The sequence below is a fragment of the Drosophila mauritiana genome, chromosome 2R (genome assembly GCF_004382145.1).
Source record: "Drosophila mauritiana strain mau12 chromosome 2R, ASM438214v1, whole genome shotgun sequence".
Classification (NCBI taxonomy): domain Eukaryota; kingdom Metazoa; phylum Arthropoda; class Insecta; order Diptera; family Drosophilidae; genus Drosophila; species Drosophila mauritiana.
Genome location: NC_046668.1, coordinates 8,096,155 through 8,115,160, shown reverse-complemented (window position 1 = coordinate 8,115,160; position 19,006 = coordinate 8,096,155). Strand labels below are relative to the sequence as shown.

Below are 19,006 nucleotides of genomic sequence, written 5' to 3'. Positions count from 1 at the left end.
ACTGTACCCAAAATGATATTGCCATCCCATTCTTTGTGGAATCCGAGAAGGGCGGGCAAATATACATATAAGTTCAAAATAATCAGGTGGTGATAAGAAGGCAGACAAAATATACCAGTGATCAATAAAATTAAATGCTGTAGCCTTGCTTTTGACATAACCCAAAGTTTATCGATTTCACTTATCAGAAACTCAGTTCAAACAGCGATATGTCAACCAGACATCAAGCACCACAAAGCGTTTATCTCGACCAGATAAACACGTTACCCTTACCCCATGTATAAAGAAGGCAAGCCCAAGTAATACCATCTATGTTTTGGTTATACCGACATTTAAACAAATTCGCTTTAATTTATTAACGCACTCAACATGGGGTCTACAGTACATTGTCACATTTAAATATAGTCATTTAACTATGTATGTATTATCCATAAATATAGAGATGCATGTATATGTATGTGTAAACTAGTATCAAAAATTAGTAGAAACGACACTTAACCAACTGAAAAAATATCCAAAATATATATGTATGCTCATGTACCGTATTTATAAAAGTATGCGATAAAATAAAAGCCAACAACTTAGCACGCAAGTAGAAGACGTTAAGGATTTCGTCATGAAAATGCATTGTGGGATCATGGTAGAATGAATCGTTCGACCGGACGTTAGAATGTGTATAAGTATGTGCGTTGATAAGGACAGCAATAAATTAAAATCGACAAACTTGTGAGGTTTTTGTGCCATTTGATGGCGATCCATTTGCTTCTTATTTCGTTTTAGTGTGCACTTGTCGTCTATAATATTGTTCAATTTGCTTTTAGTTTCGATGTTCCTCCCTTATGGTTTCATTTATAAAATATCAGGTTCTGCTATGACCAAAGATCGCTTTAGCGCTGTAGTGTCTATACATTCCAGTGTGTATATATCGGGCTGTGTGTTAAGAGGGTGTTCTATAGGATGTGCATCAGAATATACAACTAACTGCCCGATCATTGCCTCAATCGAAGTTAATCATTCGGAAGGTTCCGTCGTTCGGAACGTCGGTTACTAACGGAGCGCCCCTTTCCCGATCCTTCTCACTGGCTTCCCGCAATTTCTCATCCACGCCATATCGCTCGTCTTCCGTAAAGTACGGAGAAAAGCTAAGCAGCTGGGTCTCGTAGCGCGTCATTGCATCCGACAAAGATCCATTATCGCCGCCCATCTCCACGGGCAAATACTCCAATCCAATTGCCTTTCGCAGAGACGCGACGGTGGAGTGAATGTGCAACTGTAGGAAGGGTAGCAAGGAATTAGTGGTTCTGAATCTATTTTCCCTTTGAACTCACCAGCTCCTTTTGCTTCATGACATTCCGAACCAGTCCAAGGACAAACTGCGTCTCCCTGGATGCATTAACAATGTGCGTGGCCACTAAATTCGCTGGAATTCCATGCTCTAGGAATGCATTCATCCGCTTGAACATGCCAGGATCGAACTGCAGTAGCAGAGAGTAGGGTATCTTGGTGAAGTCGATGATCTCCACCACGCCGGCTATGTTCCAGTTGTCGTCCGTGTTGATCTCGATCTCAGCGCGAAAAGCGTGGAAGCGGAAAATGTCGCTGACACTGTGCTTGGAAGGCTCAATGTGGCCCATTCGTGTGTAGTGGATGCGGGGGCCACCAGGGCCAATAGGTTTCGGCAATGTGGCGAATATTCTGCAAAAGAACAAGTTTTCCTACAACACCCATCTCCACAAAATGAGGGGGGTGTCCCCGACTTACCCTGAACGAGCCAGTTCTATCAGCTTATCGTCCACCTGGCGACCCTTGAGCAGTTCTCTTTCCTTCGATTTGTAGGTGTAGTAGAAGAGTACCCTTTTCTTGGCCTCCTCCACGTCCCAGCGGCAGAAGCGCAGAAAGGCCACCAAGAACTGATCGTCGGTCCGCGCCTCCAGGTAGATCTGTTCGATGATCCAGGTCCTCAGCGCCTCGATCTTCTCCACCATCGAGGACGGATCCTCGCAGAGCTGAGATCGAGCCACCTCTGCCAGCTCCGGCTCCAGCGATCGTATCTTGGCCATGGTCACAAGGAATCTGCAAATAGATCGATACTTCTCTTAATTTTGAGATACGATACCGAAGGCTTGGAGTGTGTGTGTTCACTCGCCAGGTGCGAACACGACTAACATTAAAGTTTGCGCTCGCCTGCTTGGACTGGGTACCGATTCTGATCGGATCGGGAACCCTCCCGGATTCGATAGCGGGCACACTGGTGCAGAAGCACCCGAAAAACACTGCGACACGGAGCAAACTCACAGTGGCAAACCATTTGAGCACCAGATTATGCGATATCAGTGGCCGATAGAGCAAACACAAATAGCAATGTTATGTGGATATGATAAGTGCACTGGAAAATACATTCGTACCTTACGGGTTTCGGATTCGTAATGCCAATTTTGTAACGGAAGTATAAACTTTAAATATTTGTATTTATATAGGATGCTATATATTTGGATATTTTAAGTTTACTTCTAAAACAATCCAGACTTAAAATGTATATTTCATGGAAATTTAAAAATTATATTCATTTTTTACACCCCCCATAAATAAAAAATTGTTCAATCAACTTATCTCTTTAAAAAAAAAAACATCCACTTGATATGGCATTAATTTTTAAACCCTATAATAGGGTAATTCCAGCCAACTGTGCTTTTCCGATCCGGCGATAAGATACGATCTGCATACTCACAACGGTTTAAATTGTGGCGTGTTTCTATCCACAGACTTAGCCGCTTCTTCGCCAGCTGCACGCATACACGCCACAGATGCAATGGAGCCGTAATCTTATCTCCTCCGAGGAGAGACTTCGACCGCCTACACCCAACAGATCGGGTTGGATTTGATGGGCCGTCGGAGCAAAAGAGAGTGGTGGAAATGGTCGTGTCCGCTATCAACTGAATGAGTGGCCATAAAGGCAGCTCAGATTAGCTTTTAACGGTTTCGTTTCGGTCCGGGATTTTGGCCGCCGTGCGATTAGGAAGAGCGTTTAGTAGCCGTCCAGCCGCCACGAAGCAAGCGACTTCCCAGAAATGGCCAATCTGCGTCCCCTGAGCGCCGAACTTCGTCGCATTGCTGAAACGGAGCTAAACGAAGTGGAGGACCGAGTGCCCGCGGATCTGGAAGCTCTTCGGGATTGGTTGGCCAAGCAACCTCATCTGAGGGCCCGCCAGGATGACCAGTTCCTGGTTGGCTTCTTGCGAGGCTGCAAGTTTAGCCTGGAGAAGACCAAGTCCAAGCTGGATCACTTTTACACTATTAAGACGCTTATGCCTGAGCTCTTCGGCAAAAGATTGGTGGACGAAAAGAATCTAATCTTGTGCAGATATGGGTGAGTTGAAAAGCGCTCATCAAGGATATTTAAAAACTTAAAAAACTGAAATTTCTATTTAGAACCTATGTTCGATTGCCCAAACCTTGGGGAACCGATGGCCCCCGCCTGCAGCTTACGAACTATGAGAAATTCGATCCCAAGGAATTCAAGTTATTGGATCTCTTCCGCTACCAAACCATGATATCGGAACAGTCAATCCGTGAGGATGACCACAGCAACATTAGCGGCTACATCGAGATCATTGACATGGCCAAAATGAGCCTCAGTTTTCTGGCCCAACTGGATTTCACGCTCATCAAAAGGATGGGAATATTCGCAGAGAAGGCTCAGCCCACTCGCTTGAAAGGAGTCCATCTGATCAATTGCCCCAAAGAGGGAGTGGCGTTACTGAATCTGGCCAAGAGCCTCATGCCCAGCAAGCTCCAGCAGCGGGTGAGTAAGCAAGAATAATTGAATAGTCGTAGCCACTCTGGCTAATTTATTTTCGTTCCCTTATCGGACACTTCACCGAGATTATCAGCTGGTCTAGCAGGCAGCTGATAGGCGTTGAAGAGCTCTGGCACTCTCTCACCCTTGAACTATTAATTAATATTTCACAAATCAGAGCCACTAACTTTCGAGCCGGGACCGCATACTGTGAAATATAGTGTGTGGAGCAGCATTGCCTAAGGTCAGTTGACCACGCACATGGGCTCTTATCATTGAAACGCTGGGCCGAGTTCTAAGATACGGGGGAAGGTGCAAGTAGATATATCAGTGAATAGGAGAATAATCTATTTGCCTGACTCATCAAACACATGGCGCTTTACCTTTTCAGTTTCATGTTCATAAAAATCTGGAGCAATTAAATGAGGTGATACCACGCGAATACCTGCCGGAAGAATATGGCGGCAACAATGGACGTATAGCCGACATTCAGGCGGAGGCGGAGAAGCAATTGCTGTCCTATAAGAGCTATTTCGCCGAGGATTCCCAGTACGGAGTGGATGAGCAGCTGCGGCCTGGAAAGCGTGTTAATGCGGATTCCATTTTTGGCGCTGAGGGATCCTTCCGAAAACTCGACATCGATTAAAGTCCGAACGTGTTTTAATTAGTATTCAATAAAAGGCAAAAGCAATCCTCAAACCAACTAACTAGACTTCATGAGAATCGCCGAGAGCGACGCGACAGATGGCCAAATCGCAGAGCCATTAGCTTTTAGCGAGCACTATCTGTGACACTTGTTAATAGCTTTGTCAATCACCTAACTAAATGATGTGGGATCAAGTGTTGGTCATGTTAATTTGACGAACGCTTAGGCAGTTCCTCTGCAAAACGCGTCGAAGCAGGAATCCAACGGAATGGCTTCGGTTTCCAGCAGCGGCGATGTTAGTAATGAGTGAGGCCTTAATTTCACGGTAGTTACACCTTTTTTCTTTAGTTCGACTTCGGCAAGTGGGACTTCCCAGCCGAGCGCATCTGGCTGCACAAGCCCAATGGGGAGATCACCTGGAAGATCTGCACTTTTCTGCCACTGATTGCCTTTGGTCTGTATGGAAACTTCACCATGCTTTATCTGATAGCCACCAACCGTTCTTTGCGCTCGCCCACCAACTTGATTATTGCAAATATGGCCGTTGCGGATCTACTGACCCTGGCCATTTGTCCTGCCATGTTCATGGTGAACGACTTCTATCAGAACTACCAGTTGGGATGCGTGGGCTGCAAGCTGGAGGGATTTTTGGTGGTGGTCTTCCTCATCACAGCCGTGCTCAATCTCTCGGTAGTCAGCTACGATCGTCTCACGGCCATCGTGCTGCCAATGGAGACGCGCCTCACCATAAGGGGCGTCCAGATAGTGGTGGTCTGCACCTGGGTCTCGGGTATCCTATTGGCATCACCATTGGCTTTCTATCGCTCGTACAGGGTGCGAGTATGGAAGAACTTTACGGAGCGATATTGCAAGGAGAACACCTCCGTGCTGCCCAAGTACTGGTATGTTCTGATCACCATTCTGGTGTGGCTGCCACTAGGCATCATGCTTATCTGCTACATTGCCATATTTTATAAGGTAAGCAAAGAAAGTGGGCTCATCCGAGATTTTCAACTAATACGCCAACTCAAACATAGCTTGATCGATATGAAAAGCGCGTCCTTAGTCGCGAGAACCCGCTGACAGTGAGCTATAAACGCAGCGTGGCCAAGACACTGTTCATTGTGGTCGCGGTCTTTGCAGCTCTACGGCTGCCCTTTACAATCCTGGTTGTACTACGGGAAAAATACTTCGGTGAAGATGTCTCTGTTAGCAGTGGAATGCAGCTATTCTGGTACATCTCACAGTATTTGATGTTTCTGAACGCCGCCGTCAATCCGCTGATCTATGGCTTCAACAATGAGAACTTTAGAAGAGCCTACTACCAAATATCTTGGGTTCGCCGATGGCGAGACGCTGCGAAAATGAAGAAGGTTTCTGGATCAACAAATCACTGCTGCTACTGTGCCTTTATGAAGAAGGGCAAACGGACACAACAGGCAGGAAATTTAGAGCGAGACATAAGCAAGGATATGTCGTCGGAACAACCATCGGCCAAGTCATCTAAGATAGTTAAAAATGAACCCACTGATTTACTTGTATCCGAAATCGGGGCAGACGGGTTTATATAAAAGAAATTTAAGAAACACAAATAATACATTTAAATGCCAATATACCAAAATACGAACTTATCTCTGTTCTAATACACCCACTATGATATAGGGTACCAAACATCTGACAAACTTTCTAAATGAAGCTTTAAGAACCGTAAAATATCATAGCCGGTAGTAAAAGTTATTTTGCAACCAGTGCACGTGTTACAGTTTGAATGTTTCGTTTTGTATAGTTTACATAAAATAAATATATGTATCAAATGTGTTGCAATTTGTTTATATTGATCTTTGCGGCTGTGATCGCCCGCGCGATCAGTTTCGAAGTAAACTTCCAGGAATCCTATCCCACACACTTCCTGAACTCAGATCAGGAATCGATGCTCCACAAACGGGCGACTGCTGTGCCTCAGTTTTTCGACCAAGGTTTGAAATGATATAACAAACTTTATTTACATGTTAAATTTTGATGAGCATTCCGGCGCTCAGGCTAAACCAAACAATTCCGACTTCATGTAGCCAAATCCGTGGGCTTCGAGGAATCGAATGAACTGACCCATGTTCATGACGCCCTCTTCGGCATTGAAAAGCTGTTCGCTGAAATCCTCGAATCCCCGCTTGCGCTGCCGAGGCTCCGTCCGCACCACGCTGATCTTCTGCCAGCGCAGGGCCTTGATTGTGCGCCAGAATTCCTGAACATTCGCGGAATCACCTTCCACGCATATGATGCCCGGTTTACCGGGTCTACTGAATCCTGTGAGCTCCAACTGTCGGGCCTGCCGAATCAGCTCCTGCCGCTTGGCGGTGGATTTGATGTGATGCGAATAAATCCAAATTCTCTCAAGTTGCGTAGCTGGTGTCTGTTGCGGTTCCGATGATGCTATCTGCTGCACTTCAAACTCGGAAGCTGGTCGTTTTAACAGATCCTCAATGCGGTCCTGAAGCCAGCTCAGCAGCTGGAAGATGTACGGCTCGGCGTCCTCCTCGCGCCTTTCACCGTGATACTGCTCCAAATCATTCTTCAAGCGCTGCTCCTTGGATTTTCCCAGTAGCGGTGTGTGCACACTGACGCGTGCCTGCTCCAAAAGCGGATATAGGTGCGGCAGTTCCACTCGCACTTCCACGCACTGTTTGCCTGGTAGAGTCAATTTGACCACATACTCCAAATGGGATAGAAGGCTAGTAGCGGGTTTTGTCTTATCATCCTTGAGGAACTCATTGAAATCAGCCACTACGCCGGCATCGAGCATATGCAGCTCTCCGGGCGCGCAATATATGGAGCTCAGCAGCTCCAGCTCCTCCAGCTGCAGGCCAACGCAGCGGCGGTAGGTTTGCAGCTCCTCATCGGCCATGGCTAACGAAGAGTTAGAAAGAATTGTTTGGTTTAGTCAGCGGCGACGCATTACCTACAGCCCTATCCTAGAGATGAAAGCGACTAAAAGTACAAAAGGCTGCAGAGGAATATTATTTGATTAGTGTTTGTGCTTATTGTGTAAAACACTTCTTTCTGCCTCTTCTAGCTAGCTTTAGTTTCGATGGACTATCACGAGTGGCCTCCGTGCCAGTGTCCTTTCCCCTCGACATTTGCATCCTCCAACTGCCCACGGTAAAGTACGCTACGGCTTTGCATAAAAATGCCGAAGGACAGCGTCACTTTGCCGTCTATACCTGGCGTCCAGCTGAGCAGGACTACCAGCTCCTCGTGAAGTTGGAAACACCTAAAGCGGTGGCTCTGGATTGCCTGACCTTCGCTGGACGTGGCTATGTAGCAGTGAGCTACAATCTTACAGAACCCGTAAGCCAGGCCCGTGAAGGCTCGCCCATCTATGAGATTTCCCCGGAAACGGGGATACGGACAGTGCAATACTTTTCGGGAACACATCTACGTGGAATGTACCTTCGGATCAGCAGTCAGGAACTTACTCTTCTGCATGCCTTTGAATCGAAAGCGGAGTGTCCCTATTTCAAGTGGATGGGCAAGAGTTTCCAGAGACTGGGCGCAATTCATTGCAGCAAAGCTCGAAGAATGGAGGCCTTTGGCATTGACTACACCGACTATGTGGCCGTAGCCAACTACGCAGATGCAGAGGGACGAACTGCCACCCACTCAGAGATCTTTCGATGGGATGCCAAGTCCCAGAGATTCCAGCTCTTTCAGCGACTGCGCAGCAATGGAGCCGTGGACGTAAAGTACTTCAGTCTCCCAGTAAACGAGGTAAGCCGCAGGCACTTTCTCATCCTGGGCAACACAATAGGCGGAACTGGCGCCGAGGTGGGCGAAGCAGACACCGTGATCTATGTTTTTGAAAAGGGGCAGTTTGTGCCGTATCAGCGATTGAGTTTCTATGCCTTGGAGAGGGTTTTGCCAGTTCAGGTAATTTCGGATCAAACTTTTCATGGCATTCATAAAATGTGGAATCCTTTAGCACTCAATATCGGAGAAGTTTCTACTCCTGGTTGCTTGTAATAAACAGGATGTCAAGATCTATAACCTCAACGACTGGCGATTCGAGGAATCCAAGGTGCAGTTCACAGAGGGAGCTTTAAGTCGTGGTGTGGCACGTATGCGAAGCTATGAGGAGGGGGATCAGAGCTATTTGGGTAAGTATATTTGGGTTTTTATGCATCTAAGCTGAAATTTGCCTATATCCAGTGATTGCGAATGAGAATATGGCTGCCAACGAGACAAACATCTTTCAGCCACTCTACAAACAAGATGAGCATGCCAACATACTCCGCCAGCAAATCATTGACTGGGCTCGGGAGCAAAGAAAGCTATTGGAGCAAGTGAATTTAGAGCATCTATTAAAAAGATTGGAAGTGAGTTTTATTTTCTGTAAAATTCAATAAGTAAACAATTCATGTGTAATATATAGGACAAGTTAAAGCACCGTGAGGAGAAACTGAAATGGTCGGTTATCAAGCAAGTGAACGCCAAATCGGTAAGAAGTAGCAGGAGCAAGTCAAATTATTTTGATAAAAACCTTGTATTTTCAGTTCGAGGATAAGCAGATGAAGCTCACACCTAATTACTGGAAGGCTTTGAAGCTAACCAAGCAGGCCTTGGATAAAATCGAACAAAAAACGATCGCCGCAGGTGCCAGACATCCCAATAAGAGATCCGTTGATCAACCAAATGAAGAACCCAATTTCGATGAGGTCACTGTGGACACGCTGGTGGTGCACGGCACAGTTAAAGCAGACCATATCAATGGAGTTGATACGAGAAACCCTGTTTATGATTCCGTCACTGCCAATAAGGTTTATGTAAGCGAAAAATACACCGAACCCGCCGGAAAAGAAAGAAAACTTTTGCTTGATGAGCTAATAGTAAAGGATCTGAAGCTTGATGGGCGACTAAATGGGCTCAAGTGGGCAGACCTGTTTGATCTGACTTTAAAACGCAGCAACAAAGATGTGCAGTTTATCAAGGCAGCTGCTGACTTCGATCATCTGGAATCCGACGCTGCCCAAGTCAACAGCAACGAGGTTAACGATCGTCCGTTGGGTCTGCTGATCCCCGTGGATGGTGGAGACTTCATTGTCCAACAAGATGTTCAGTTTTCCCAACCAATTCAGGTGAATCGGCTGCTCATCAATCAGCGGCTTAATCACATCCACGTCGATCGTCAGCGCTTCGATGTCCTGACCAAGCAGGCAAATCACACACAGGTCATCGAGGGTTTCATGAGATTCGAGAATGTTCGAGTCATGGAACCGATAACCATTGCGGTGGGTATATTATTCTAGTAATATGACATATTATAAACTTATATTTCTTCAGGGTCAAATGATGGGAGCCGAATTGAGAGCGATGTCGCCGGCAAAGGTTACCCACAAGTCGCTGCAACTTAATGGCAATTTCGTTGTTGACGGCGATGTGACCATTGGACGGCTGCTGCAAATGAAAGATTTTGTGGACGGATCTACTCAGAAATCTGCAGCAGAAGCATTGACTCGGGGCCTGCGATTGGATCAAACTTTGGAGGATGTGAATCTCAACTTTGTGGAACCACTTATTGCCAACAGTACCGAGCTAAGCTTCATCAACACGCAAGATCTACAAAATCTGGTTAAACTGAACGTGGGTGAAGTGCAGTTGGTGCAGGCAAGTAAAATATTTCCTCAAAATGTAGAGATACGCGATGGATTCGGCGAGATCAAGTGGCTAAATGGGATTGATACGGAAAGACTCCCGGAAATGCTGCTCACCAAGAGTGGCAACCAAACTATTTCGAGTTCAATTCAATTACAAGGCGTGGAACTGGACCATGTCAATTCATCACAGATCTTATTGAATGGTTTAGGAGTTGAGGATTATCTTCAAGCAGGTCAGGATCAAAAGTCAAATGGAACACTGTATATTGACAACATGGATGTGAGGGAAATGAGCGTGGATGATCTGCACCTAAATGGCCAGCTCTTTGGCCAAACACTTTCCTCCATATACGAACATGGAAGCAAGTCCCTGGTCGGGTGGCATCTGCCACCCCACTTCAATGGCACCCTTCACGCCAAGAATCTGTGGCTTAGTGGCCATATTAACAAAGTGAAGGTGGTTCAATTGGAGCAGCAGCTGCAGCAACTGGCGGGAAATGTCAAATACGTTGGCGACTTTACTTTTGAGCATGATGTAAACATCAGTTCCCTCAGCTTTGAAAACTCTCTAAATGGAATTGAGGCCAATAAATTTGGTAGCTGTTGGTTGGAGACCGACAGGAACCAGACTTTCACAGCCCCCCAGAAGCTGGCTTCTCTAGACAGCCAGCAAGGCCTCTGGCTAAGAGGTCAACTGAACAACCACACCTTGGAAGATCTGGAGAACCGTAGCTACAGGATCAACGCACCGGAGCACCTGCAATCAGTGCGGTTTGGTGGGTTTTATAAGAACGACTACAACGTTATCAACTATAACAACATTACCTTTCAGCGAATCCCATTGTGTTGCAATCGGAGCTTCAGTTGGATCGCTTAAATGGACTCCGCGTCCCAGAGGACGTTATTTACCATAATGGTGGAGGTTACATCTCTGCTCCAGTTAGCATAGATGGTGACCTGGAGGCAGCAGAATTGTCCAACATAACCAACCTGAATGGTTATCCTCTGGAGGCGTTGGAGCTCTATTTAAGTGGGCAAAATGTGCGAACCTTTGTGGCGGAGAATGTAAAGTTTAGGGGAGAACCCTCTTACCAGATGCTGAATGGCCACAATCTGGGAAACCTCCTTGATCAGGTGTGGCTGCACAACGAGCAGATTGAGTTGAGAGAAATAAAACTGGAATCTGGGCAATTCGAAGGCCTGTTGGAATTCCAGGTGAGTGGGTATTTTCACATTTCACCTATGGTGTTTACAAGAACGCCTTTCCCCATAGGGACCCATCAACGGGCACCAAGTGGATCATATAACCCAGAACTACTTCAGCCGGACGCGTAGCAATCTGCTGAAAACTCCCCTGAGCTTCCAGCATGACGTCACGTTCGCACAGCCTCCGGTTGCCAAATACGTAAAACTACGACGTGGCAGCAGCGACGTTTTAATGGAGGGCACCAGTAGGTAAGTGAAATTGTCCAAATGATCAAGGGGCAGGGGGCAATGGACAGGGGTAAAGTTGGTATCACGTTTCACTTTCGCAATTGTTTACGCGCTAACAGTTTTAGAGCCACTGTATCCGCACAAGTCAGCTGTGCATTCCGTTTGGCAGGTGAAATTTCTGTACACGTTTGCACGTAGCGCGGGGCGGTGGTTGCACTTAATTCGAACACTCGCAGGTGTGCTTAATTACCTTGTCAATTGGTCGCTGATTGGGTTTGGTTAAATGCACTTTTTACGGTCGGGCAGTTTCGGCAGAGCAGAGGTTTGTGATTTGAAACAACAAAAACGTCTTGGCTAGAATCCCAAACGCCTGGCAGCTAGGGATGGCAGAAGCATTGATATATCGATGGTTTCACAACTATTATCGATCTCTTCACTAATCGTTGAATTTAAATATAAATCGCAATTATGGAACTTAATTTCCAAAGTTTATAAATCATTTTCGGTTCAACAACTGAAATTTTGTGAGGAATACTATGCTACCAAATGGGTAATACAATATTAAAATAAATCTTTTGCTTTTCCTAGCAACTTCTCTCTAGATTTTGATGATTTTGTAACTCACTCGTTGAAAACAGCCGGCTCTCACGCTATAAGTGGAAAATGGGAACTGCCAAAGGCCTTTATTTCGGGAAATCTGAACAATATTAACATAAATAATTTAAACCTGGCTAATGATGTCGTGAGAATGCCTCTTCAAAATTACAGTACCAATCCTCCCTTGACAGTAGAAGCACTGAAAACTGTCCAAGGCGGCACTATAAATCGTCTCCATGCAACCCCTGAAAGCCAGGTGGCGGAGGTGCCTGTTGCCAAGTGGATCCATGAAGCAGCCTACCTTTACGGAAACCACAGCATTGCTGGCATTACCCGTCTGAATAATGTCAATCTCTACAACGATCTTACCGTGAATGGTCCTGTAAATGGTGTCCCCTGGCAGACGGACAAGCTCATTTTGATAGACAAGGAGCAGGATGTACCCGGCTCCCTACTAGTGTCGAATAGTCTTCCCGAGCAGAAGCGAGTTATGAGCAATAATGTGAAGAATCTCTGGGTGGATTTCGTCAACGATCTGCCCGTAAACGAGTTATTGGTCAGCAAGGCAGAAAACCGTCCCAATCTTCACGTGGAAAGCCAACTGATCTTCACCCAGCCCCTAACTGTGGGTTACTACGAAGCGGGCAACGGAAATGGGCTGCTGGATAAATATTACAAGAAAAAGCGGCGTGTCGAATCGAATGACATTCATGATTGGCAGCAGCTGCAGGAAAATGTGGCAGCTATTAAAAACAGATTGGCCAGTATGTTATGTTAAAAACACATTAATACAAATCCTTTACTTATGTGCATTTAATTCAACCAACAGAGCCGCCTAAAGTGCTGGAAAGCTTTGCTGTGCTGCAGCAATTACCTCATAAGGCCTCGCACATGAAGATCATCTCCGTGGACAACGAGGACGTACTGGCCATTTGGGAGCAGGTGTCCAGCGAAGTAGGGGCTACTTACACATGGCAACCGGATATACATCATTTTGGGCAAAGTTCAAGTAAGTTATGTAGATTTATTTGCATATAAACGTATTTTAAAATCAAGTAGCATATTTATCCTTAAATAGGGACAAATTCGAAATCTCAAATATTAGAAATACATTTTTAATTTAGCTTTAAAATTCATTCGTAACTGCTATGAACACTCATACCAGAACTGTGGGTAATACATTATACAAGTGGGCGGCACATAACGCAGACGTTTGAACACGGAAAAAATAATACGATAAATACGAGAAAGGGTTCAGGCATGCCTACATAACTACCTTTTCAGTTTGTCTATTAAGTAAGCTGAGTAATCATTTAAATTGCGAGTATCAGTCGGTCTACTGCTCCAGTTCGTCGCTCTGCACATCGAGGATGGCGCGCAAGATGGACAGCTCCAGCTTGGCGGAGGCACGCGAAGAGAGTCTGTTCATCACATTGGCCACGTACAACCCGAGAGACTCGTGTCGCGACGAGTTGCAAAGATTCTTGAAAAAGGTCGGCGGCAGCGAGTTGTCAAAGTTGCCCAGGTTGATAATCTCGGGTGTATTGGAGGAGGCAGCGTTGATCTTCGGGCCGAAGATAATGTCATTCTTAAAGTCCAGCTCCTCGATGTGTGGCGAAAAGCCGTTTGTGGAAGCCACCGAGGTGGAAGCAATGGTAGCGGCTGTCGACGAGTTCGGTCCTCCACCACCACCGTTTATCTGTTGTGCCGATGGAATGGTGATGATGTTGATACCCGGCGGTGGTGTCTGGTTGTCCTCACGCTCCTTCTTAACCTGCATCAGCTGGGCAGTAGTTGTGTGCACTACATTGTTTCCCGCCGGCTGTTGATCTGGAACGCTGGTGAGCACTGAAGTTGCGGCTGCCGATGAAGCAGCTTGTTTCGGGCTCGTGGTCTTGATCTGCTTTTTTTGCGCCGATGACGAGGTGTACTCCTCCGAAAGTTTGCGCTTCAACGAATCTGGCAGCTGAATGGTGGTGCGCGAGGAGCTTGATCTCTGCCCACTTGCTGGCGCCTGCTGCCCAATAGCTGGTTTTGGTGCAACCCCTGCTGCGGAGCTGGGCGTCTTCTTTACAGTGATTCCCTTTTTTTGCAGTACTGCTGCAGCGGCGGACAGCGAGCTATTTCGCGGTGTGTTGTTAGCCAGTGTGTTGAGCAGCTTTTTCTCCTCGATAGCTGGGCGAGGAGTGTCGACGTTGGGTTTGGCGTACGCCAACCGCTCGTCCTTTTCTGGCGAACCGGTGCTGTGTGACTTTGTGGGGCTTTCGCCGTCGGAGGACGCCGAGCCGGTAGAGTTGGTGTGCTGGCCGTACTGATGGGCGTCATCCTCGTCCTCAGGCTCCTGCACCTCCAGCATTTCGTACTCCTCCACCTCGTCCATGGGAACTTGATCACTGCAGAATAGCAGTAGAAATTTTGTTAGTCTTTCACGGTTAGAGCACTATTTACGCCACTTACTTCTCCTCCTTGATTGAGATCTTGGGCTCCTGATGGATCTGATGCATCAGACTGAAGAGCTTCCACGCCGAATTGCCCTTTAACTTTTCCTGCTCGTACTTCTTCTGGAGCACTATGAAGATGGAGCGCGATTCGTGCACGGAGAGCTTGTTGAGACGCCCGATCCTGGCCCACGCCTCCTCCTGCTCCTGCTTGCTGGCGCCGCCATTGTTTGGATGCAGCACCTTTTCCTTGGCGATGTCCTGCAGAATTTTGTCCAGTTGAATTGCCATCTTAGTCAGCGACTTGCGGCCCGCTGGTTGCGCGTTCCTGATAATTTTGGAGGCTGTTTTGTTGACACGCGACACACGAATTGTTATATGTAACTAGGATCCGCTTGTTTTTCTCTCCGCTTTCGCACCGTTCGCTTCTCTTTTCTTCTTCTGTATTTGGCGTCGGTAAATTGGCGGAAAATGTGACCGTGCAACACGCAAATACTAGAAATGCCGCCTGTACCAAAGTACAGTAACTTAGGGATGAGAGAGATTTTGGCAACATAGACGTCACAGTACGCTCTCGATGCATTGAATATGAAATTTTCAACATAATTATTTTAATTTTAATATAAATTATATTTTTAACTATAAATATTAGTACTTACATTATTTTTACTTTAAAAAAATAAATATTATGATTTTCCATATGAAAAAGTTATTCTTTGTGGTAGTCATAACTAGTGAAGTATTTCGTTTGTTTTGTCTTTCTATCTATATATATTCTATAAGGATAAGATTATTTATTAACAACATTTATGTGTTGAAAATATGCTTATCAAGCCTGGAGATTTGTAAGTGGGTATGTCTTACTACACTTACCACTGTACTTAAGGGTGACCTTAGGTTAGGATCCTTACATATCGATAATTCCTAATACCGCTACTTTTCGGTAAAACTACCCGACTATCGTTCTGCCGATAGGACCAAACAAATACCACAATTTATAATGCAGATGAGATGAGAACACGAAATTTAAATTTTATTGAAATCCGTTACAGTTTCCTCCTCCTCACAACGCCACAATATTTACTTTGTCCTGACCAGCTATGCATTTGACAGTTTCCAAGCGTGTAGGCCGGTCCGCTCCCGCTGGACTGCTTACCATGAAGGGGAATTCTGCCAGGCCGTAGCAGGCGGCGCCATAATTTCCCAGCCGATCTACGGCGATGAGAGCACCCATGAAGTCCTTGTGGTGCTTTAGAATGCGGCGAAGGCCCTCTTGAGCTGCCTCCGCAGGAGGTTTTCCCGCCCGCATGGCCTCCACAGCGAGCAAGGAGGGCAGGAAGCGCATCATCACATCTCCATCTCCGGTGGCCACGGCTGCACCCACTTCGTTGTCTGCATAAGCACCGGCACCCGGAATGGGGGAGTCGCCGACCCTTCCGGGAATCTTGTGACGCGCCCCGTTGGTGGAGGTGCCGGCGTGGATGTTGTTTTCCACGTCGATGGCGATCATGCCGATGGTGTCGTGGTTCTTGCGTCCGATCTCGTACTCATTGCGGGCACGGTCCTCCTTCCAGCGGGTCAGCGGAGTTGGCCGCGGCTTGTACGGACCGCAAGAGACCTTGGGATCCGGGTGAACGTTCTTCCAGAAGTTTGGCTGGCAGTTCTCAGCCGTCCACTGTAACCACATGTCCTTTGATTCCGGCGTGACCAGCGACTCTGATTCGAATCCCATAGCATTGGCGAAAGCTGACGCCGCATCACCCACCAGCATGGTGTGCTGCGTGTGTTCCAGAACATGCCGGGCCACCTTGATGGCATCCTTAATACGCCGCAGACCAGCCACTGCACCCACATCCATGGTGGCCCCGTCCATGACCATGGCATCCAGCGTGGTTTCGCCCAACTCGTCCGGCGATCCGCCATAGCCCACCGTTCGGTCACACTGCAGTTTCTCACACTTCGAGCAGCCCTCCACTACCGCATTCCGCGTCTGCCGGAGTCCACCCTTGCTCTGCTTCAGGATTCGCCAGGCGAGCACATTGGCAGCCGTGAAGTTCCAAGTGTTGATGACCATGGGCAGCAGCTCACCCGTTGTCTTATTCGCCTTTAAGGCAGTGGTGCCAGCTTTTCCACTGCAAGGGGGCGGATCTTAGCGAACAAAGAATATTCTGTATGCGCTGCTCACCTAAACGCCGAAGCCAGCGTTGGTTTGGGCGAAGTATTTACTGCCGCAAGGATGGAAAAGCCCGTGGAGGCCAAACAAAGGACCCAAAGACTTGCCCGCAAGTGCGTTCTCATGGTAAATTGTAATGGTCTCTACGAGGAGTCTTGGTGTATCACAATCTGCCCCTGTTCTGCCGGAAAATGGTCGAGTTCTGCTTTTAAATGCTAGCAGTCTAACCTCACTGTTTTGCTTTCTTATCTGTTGTTTTGATATATCCTCTAAAAGAGTCATACACATTTTCAATTGGGTTTAAACAATATTTTAAAACTTGAAAATGTTTCAATATAGATTAAGATATATGCAAAAGGCCAATAATGTCCTATCCTAATATATCCTAATATTTGCAGTGCAATTATGGGAAGAGTATTCCATAGCCACATCTATAAAACACTGATTTCTTTTTGTAGGTGCAGCACTGACACAGCTAAACAAGACAAACTTGAATCCAAACAATGAGGAGGCACAGAACCCGCAGAAACTGCAATTTAGATCATATGGATTTCAGTGCCGGGCACTACAAGAGGAGAACCAGTTAGTAATCCGATGCCTAGATGAGCAGAACAACAGCAGGGAAGCAATCTTGCCCAGGCGGGATGTAAAACAGTTGTTGCCGGTCGCTGATTCAGATGAGATGACCATTCTACTTCGTACTCCCAGAGCGGTGGAGCTTTGGAAGTGGAGTAATGGCAATTACTCCCTATCGAGCAGGCTGATGGATGGGCAGGTGGATCAAATGGCTCTTAGTCAAGGAGGTGCTGGCATGGAGAGCGAATATGTGGCGCTGATGGCTTCATCGCCAGCAGCAGAGATTCGGATATACAGGTAGAGATTCATGAGCACTTCACACATTAGGCAATTACAAGGATTTCACTCGTTTTGCAGCTTCGGCAGCCCAGACACAAGCAGCTTCCAACTGGACCAAGTCCTGGAACTCCAGGACTCCCAACAGTTGCGGGTAATGCGCTTTATGTACCTGCCCAAGTCCGACGATCTACTGCTCTGCGTGTCCAACGTACTGCCGCAGCAACAGCTTCGCATCTACCAGCACAGCGGAGCAGCGGGCTTCCAACAAATCCTCGGCGACAGCGCCTTGCCAAACGTTCATGCCCTGGAGGTGCTCCAGCTGCCCAGCCATAAGCTGCAACTGCTGTTCATTGCCACGGAGGAGTTGGTCTACTTGCTGCAGCCGCAGTTTACTACACTTTAAGTCACTTGTTTTGTTTGTTTTTTTCTAAATAAAAATTACTTTTTATTAACCGTGTTTTCTTGGCCGTCAATTACGTTGCTTAGTCGTCGCTGGACTCGACGTTCTCGGTCTGCAAGTTCTTGAACGTGGACACCGGCACATAGGTCACGTAGGTGTACAGCTTGTTGGGGGAGTCCTCATCGTCGTTGCGGCGACGCGCCAGGCGCACGCGAATGCGGAATGGAGTCGACCTGGAAGGGGGGATTAGCGGCGGATTAGAGAAGATGCTAGATCGGAGGTAATTGCGGACTACGCACCTGATACCCTTGGACCAGATGTGCTTGTTCAGACGGGTGTCGATCCTCACATCGGTGGTGCCCATCTCCCGCTCGGCGAACTTGCGGATCTCCTTGATGGCGCGGGGCGCGCGCTTCTTGAAGCCGATGTTGTGGACACGCTTGGCCAAGTGAATGGTGCACTCGCGCGTCACGACTTCGTTGATCGCGGATTTGTTGATTTTCTCGCCCTTGGTCTTGGTCATTGTGCTGTTTAGCCCGAAACGGTGCTACTCAATATCCTGCAAGTGCGTAACAACAAATTTTAGTTAATGCCACACAACATAAACAAAACTTCAGTGGAATATTCCAAGTTGCCAAGAAATTGTTGCACAGCGAAAATTAACATACGCCGTGATCGGTTTTTCGATTCGGAACATTGTCCACACAGTTTTGTTGCATTTAATTCGTGGAAATATGCGATGTTTTCCGATTAAAATACGAAATCGCAAATTACGAACCTCTTCCGGAAACGCAGCGAAAAGAAAAGGATAGAAGAAGAGATGCTAGAGGTGAGCAGAAAACAGTGTGGCTGCATTGTGCGAGCGCATCGTGACTATCGTAATGCCAGAAAAACTAAATTTAGGGTATTCCGCAAAGCGCAATATTAGGGGAATAACCAATTGAATTTCTAAATCCATAGTTTGATTAAACAATAAGTTTCGTTATAAATTGTCATTATCAAATCTAATTCATCCACTG

The 19,006-nt window shown here is 46.8% G+C and overlaps 8 protein-coding genes across 8 annotated transcripts; 3 read left to right on the top strand and 5 right to left on the bottom strand.

Moving 5' to 3' along the window:
* Positions 1 to 335: 335 nt before the first annotated feature.
* LOC117137569 lies at positions 336 to 11,863 on the bottom strand. Its single transcript, XM_033299074.1, has 4 exons — positions 11,775 to 11,863; positions 1,762 to 2,073; positions 1,329 to 1,695; positions 336 to 1,270 (listed from the first exon to the last, which is right to left on the bottom strand). Exons 2-4 carry the CDS (start codon positions 2,058 to 2,060, stop codon positions 998 to 1,000), a joined length of 939 nt encoding a protein of 312 aa, XP_033154965.1. The 5' UTR covers positions 2,061 to 2,073; positions 11,775 to 11,863; the 3' UTR covers positions 336 to 997.
* LOC117137570 (alpha-tocopherol transfer protein-like) lies at positions 2,895 to 4,516 on the top strand. The gene is made up of 3 exons (XM_033299075.1): positions 2,895 to 3,367; positions 3,430 to 3,802; positions 4,188 to 4,516. Exons 1-3 carry the CDS (start codon positions 3,069 to 3,071, stop codon positions 4,440 to 4,442), a joined length of 927 nt encoding a protein of 308 aa, XP_033154966.1. The 5' UTR covers positions 2,895 to 3,068; the 3' UTR covers positions 4,443 to 4,516.
* LOC117138463 (neuropeptide FF receptor 2) lies at positions 4,711 to 6,023 on the top strand. Its single transcript, XM_033300589.1, has 3 exons — positions 4,711 to 4,737; positions 4,791 to 5,420; positions 5,480 to 6,023. Exons 1-3 carry the CDS (start codon positions 4,711 to 4,713, stop codon positions 6,011 to 6,013), a joined length of 1,191 nt encoding a protein of 396 aa, XP_033156480.1. The 3' UTR covers positions 6,014 to 6,023.
* Positions 6,247 to 18,039, top strand: LOC117137562. The gene is made up of 13 exons (XM_033299065.1): positions 6,247 to 6,418; positions 7,513 to 8,366; positions 8,419 to 8,593; positions 8,646 to 8,812; positions 8,869 to 8,934; positions 8,990 to 9,724; positions 9,777 to 10,866; positions 10,923 to 11,305; positions 11,364 to 11,545; positions 12,113 to 12,885; positions 12,951 to 13,130; positions 17,191 to 17,605; positions 17,666 to 18,039. Exons 1-13 carry the CDS (start codon positions 6,247 to 6,249, stop codon positions 17,988 to 17,990), a joined length of 5,517 nt encoding a protein of 1,838 aa, XP_033154956.1. The 3' UTR covers positions 17,991 to 18,039.
* LOC117137571 (RWD domain-containing protein 2A) lies at positions 6,257 to 11,862 on the bottom strand. The gene is made up of 2 exons (XM_033299076.1): positions 11,775 to 11,862; positions 6,257 to 7,346 (listed from the first exon to the last, which is right to left on the bottom strand). Exon 2 carries the CDS (start codon positions 7,342 to 7,344, stop codon positions 6,478 to 6,480), a length of 867 nt encoding a protein of 288 aa, XP_033154967.1. The 5' UTR covers positions 7,345 to 7,346; positions 11,775 to 11,862; the 3' UTR covers positions 6,257 to 6,477.
* LOC117137565 lies at positions 13,216 to 15,029 on the bottom strand. Its single transcript, XM_033299070.1, has 2 exons — positions 14,579 to 15,029; positions 13,216 to 14,514 (listed from the first exon to the last, which is right to left on the bottom strand). Exons 1-2 carry the CDS (start codon positions 14,848 to 14,850, stop codon positions 13,458 to 13,460), a joined length of 1,329 nt encoding a protein of 442 aa, XP_033154961.1. The 5' UTR covers positions 14,851 to 15,029; the 3' UTR covers positions 13,216 to 13,457.
* On the bottom strand, positions 15,554 to 16,987 carry LOC117137566 (putative N(4)-(beta-N-acetylglucosaminyl)-L-asparaginase GM21137). Its single transcript, XM_033299071.1, has 2 exons — positions 16,745 to 16,987; positions 15,554 to 16,691 (listed from the first exon to the last, which is right to left on the bottom strand). Exons 1-2 carry the CDS (start codon positions 16,855 to 16,857, stop codon positions 15,623 to 15,625), a joined length of 1,182 nt encoding a protein of 393 aa, XP_033154962.1. The 5' UTR covers positions 16,858 to 16,987; the 3' UTR covers positions 15,554 to 15,622.
* LOC117137575 (60S ribosomal protein L31) lies at positions 18,016 to 18,854 on the bottom strand. The gene is made up of 3 exons (XM_033299081.1): positions 18,766 to 18,854; positions 18,287 to 18,546; positions 18,016 to 18,220 (listed from the first exon to the last, which is right to left on the bottom strand). Exons 2-3 carry the CDS (start codon positions 18,508 to 18,510, stop codon positions 18,070 to 18,072), a joined length of 375 nt encoding a protein of 124 aa, XP_033154972.1. The 5' UTR covers positions 18,511 to 18,546; positions 18,766 to 18,854; the 3' UTR covers positions 18,016 to 18,069.
* Positions 18,855 to 19,006: the final 152 nt, after the last annotated feature.

What these genes read in the sequence shown, in the direction of transcription:
- LOC117137569 (XM_033299074.1), bottom strand. Translation starts at nt 2,060, where the DNA reads ATGGCCAAGATACGATCGCTGGAGCCGGAGCTGGCAGAGGTGGCTCGA. An exon ending in ATAGAACTGGCTCGTTCAGG is followed by an intron (nt 1,696 to 1,761) that starts GTAAGTCGGGGA and finishes GTTCTTTTGCAG; the next exon opens with AATATTCGCCACATTGCCGA. An exon ending in TCATGAAGCAAAAGGAGCTG is followed by an intron (nt 1,271 to 1,328) that starts GTGAGTTCAAAG and finishes CCCTTCCTACAG; the next exon opens with TTGCACATTCACTCCACCGT.
- LOC117137570 (XM_033299075.1), top strand. Translation starts at nt 3,069, where the DNA reads ATGGCCAATCTGCGTCCCCTGAGCGCCGAACTTCGTCGCATTGCTGAA. An exon ending in CTAATCTTGTGCAGATATGG is followed by an intron (nt 3,368 to 3,429) that starts GTGAGTTGAAAA and finishes ATTTCTATTTAG; the next exon opens with AACCTATGTTCGATTGCCCA. An exon ending in CCAGCAAGCTCCAGCAGCGG is followed by an intron (nt 3,803 to 4,187) that starts GTGAGTAAGCAA and finishes TTACCTTTTCAG; the next exon opens with TTTCATGTTCATAAAAATCT.
- LOC117138463 (XM_033300589.1), top strand. Translation starts at nt 4,711, where the DNA reads ATGGCTTCGGTTTCCAGCAGCGGCGAT. An exon ending in CGGTTTCCAGCAGCGGCGAT is followed by an intron (nt 4,738 to 4,790) that starts GTTAGTAATGAG and finishes TTTTTTCTTTAG; the next exon opens with TTCGACTTCGGCAAGTGGGA. An exon ending in ACATTGCCATATTTTATAAG is followed by an intron (nt 5,421 to 5,479) that starts GTAAGCAAAGAA and finishes ACTCAAACATAG; the next exon opens with CTTGATCGATATGAAAAGCG.
- LOC117137562 (XM_033299065.1), top strand. Translation starts at nt 6,247, where the DNA reads ATGTATCAAATGTGTTGCAATTTGTTTATATTGATCTTTGCGGCTGTG. An exon ending in AGCAAGTGAACGCCAAATCG is followed by an intron (nt 8,935 to 8,989) that starts GTAAGAAGTAGC and finishes TTGTATTTTCAG; the next exon opens with TTCGAGGATAAGCAGATGAA. An exon ending in CCTGCAATCAGTGCGGTTTG is followed by an intron (nt 10,867 to 10,922) that starts GTGGGTTTTATA and finishes ATTACCTTTCAG; the next exon opens with CGAATCCCATTGTGTTGCAA.
- LOC117137571 (XM_033299076.1), bottom strand. Translation starts at nt 7,344, where the DNA reads ATGGCCGATGAGGAGCTGCAAACCTACCGCCGCTGCGTTGGCCTGCAG.
- LOC117137565 (XM_033299070.1), bottom strand. Translation starts at nt 14,850, where the DNA reads ATGGCAATTCAACTGGACAAAATTCTGCAGGACATCGCCAAGGAAAAG. An exon ending in ATCTCAATCAAGGAGGAGAA is followed by an intron (nt 14,515 to 14,578) that starts GTAAGTGGCGTA and finishes GCTATTCTGCAG; the next exon opens with TGATCAAGTTCCCATGGACG.
- LOC117137566 (XM_033299071.1), bottom strand. Translation starts at nt 16,857, where the DNA reads ATGAGAACGCACTTGCGGGCAAGTCTTTGGGTCCTTTGTTTGGCCTCC. An exon ending in ACGCTGGCTTCGGCGTTTAG is followed by an intron (nt 16,692 to 16,744) that starts GTGAGCAGCGCA and finishes GCCCCCTTGCAG; the next exon opens with TGGAAAAGCTGGCACCACTG.
- LOC117137575 (XM_033299081.1), bottom strand. Translation starts at nt 18,510, where the DNA reads ATGACCAAGACCAAGGGCGAGAAAATCAACAAATCCGCGATCAACGAA. An exon ending in ATCTGGTCCAAGGGTATCAG is followed by an intron (nt 18,221 to 18,286) that starts GTGCGTAGTCCG and finishes CCCCCCTTCCAG; the next exon opens with GTCGACTCCATTCCGCATTC.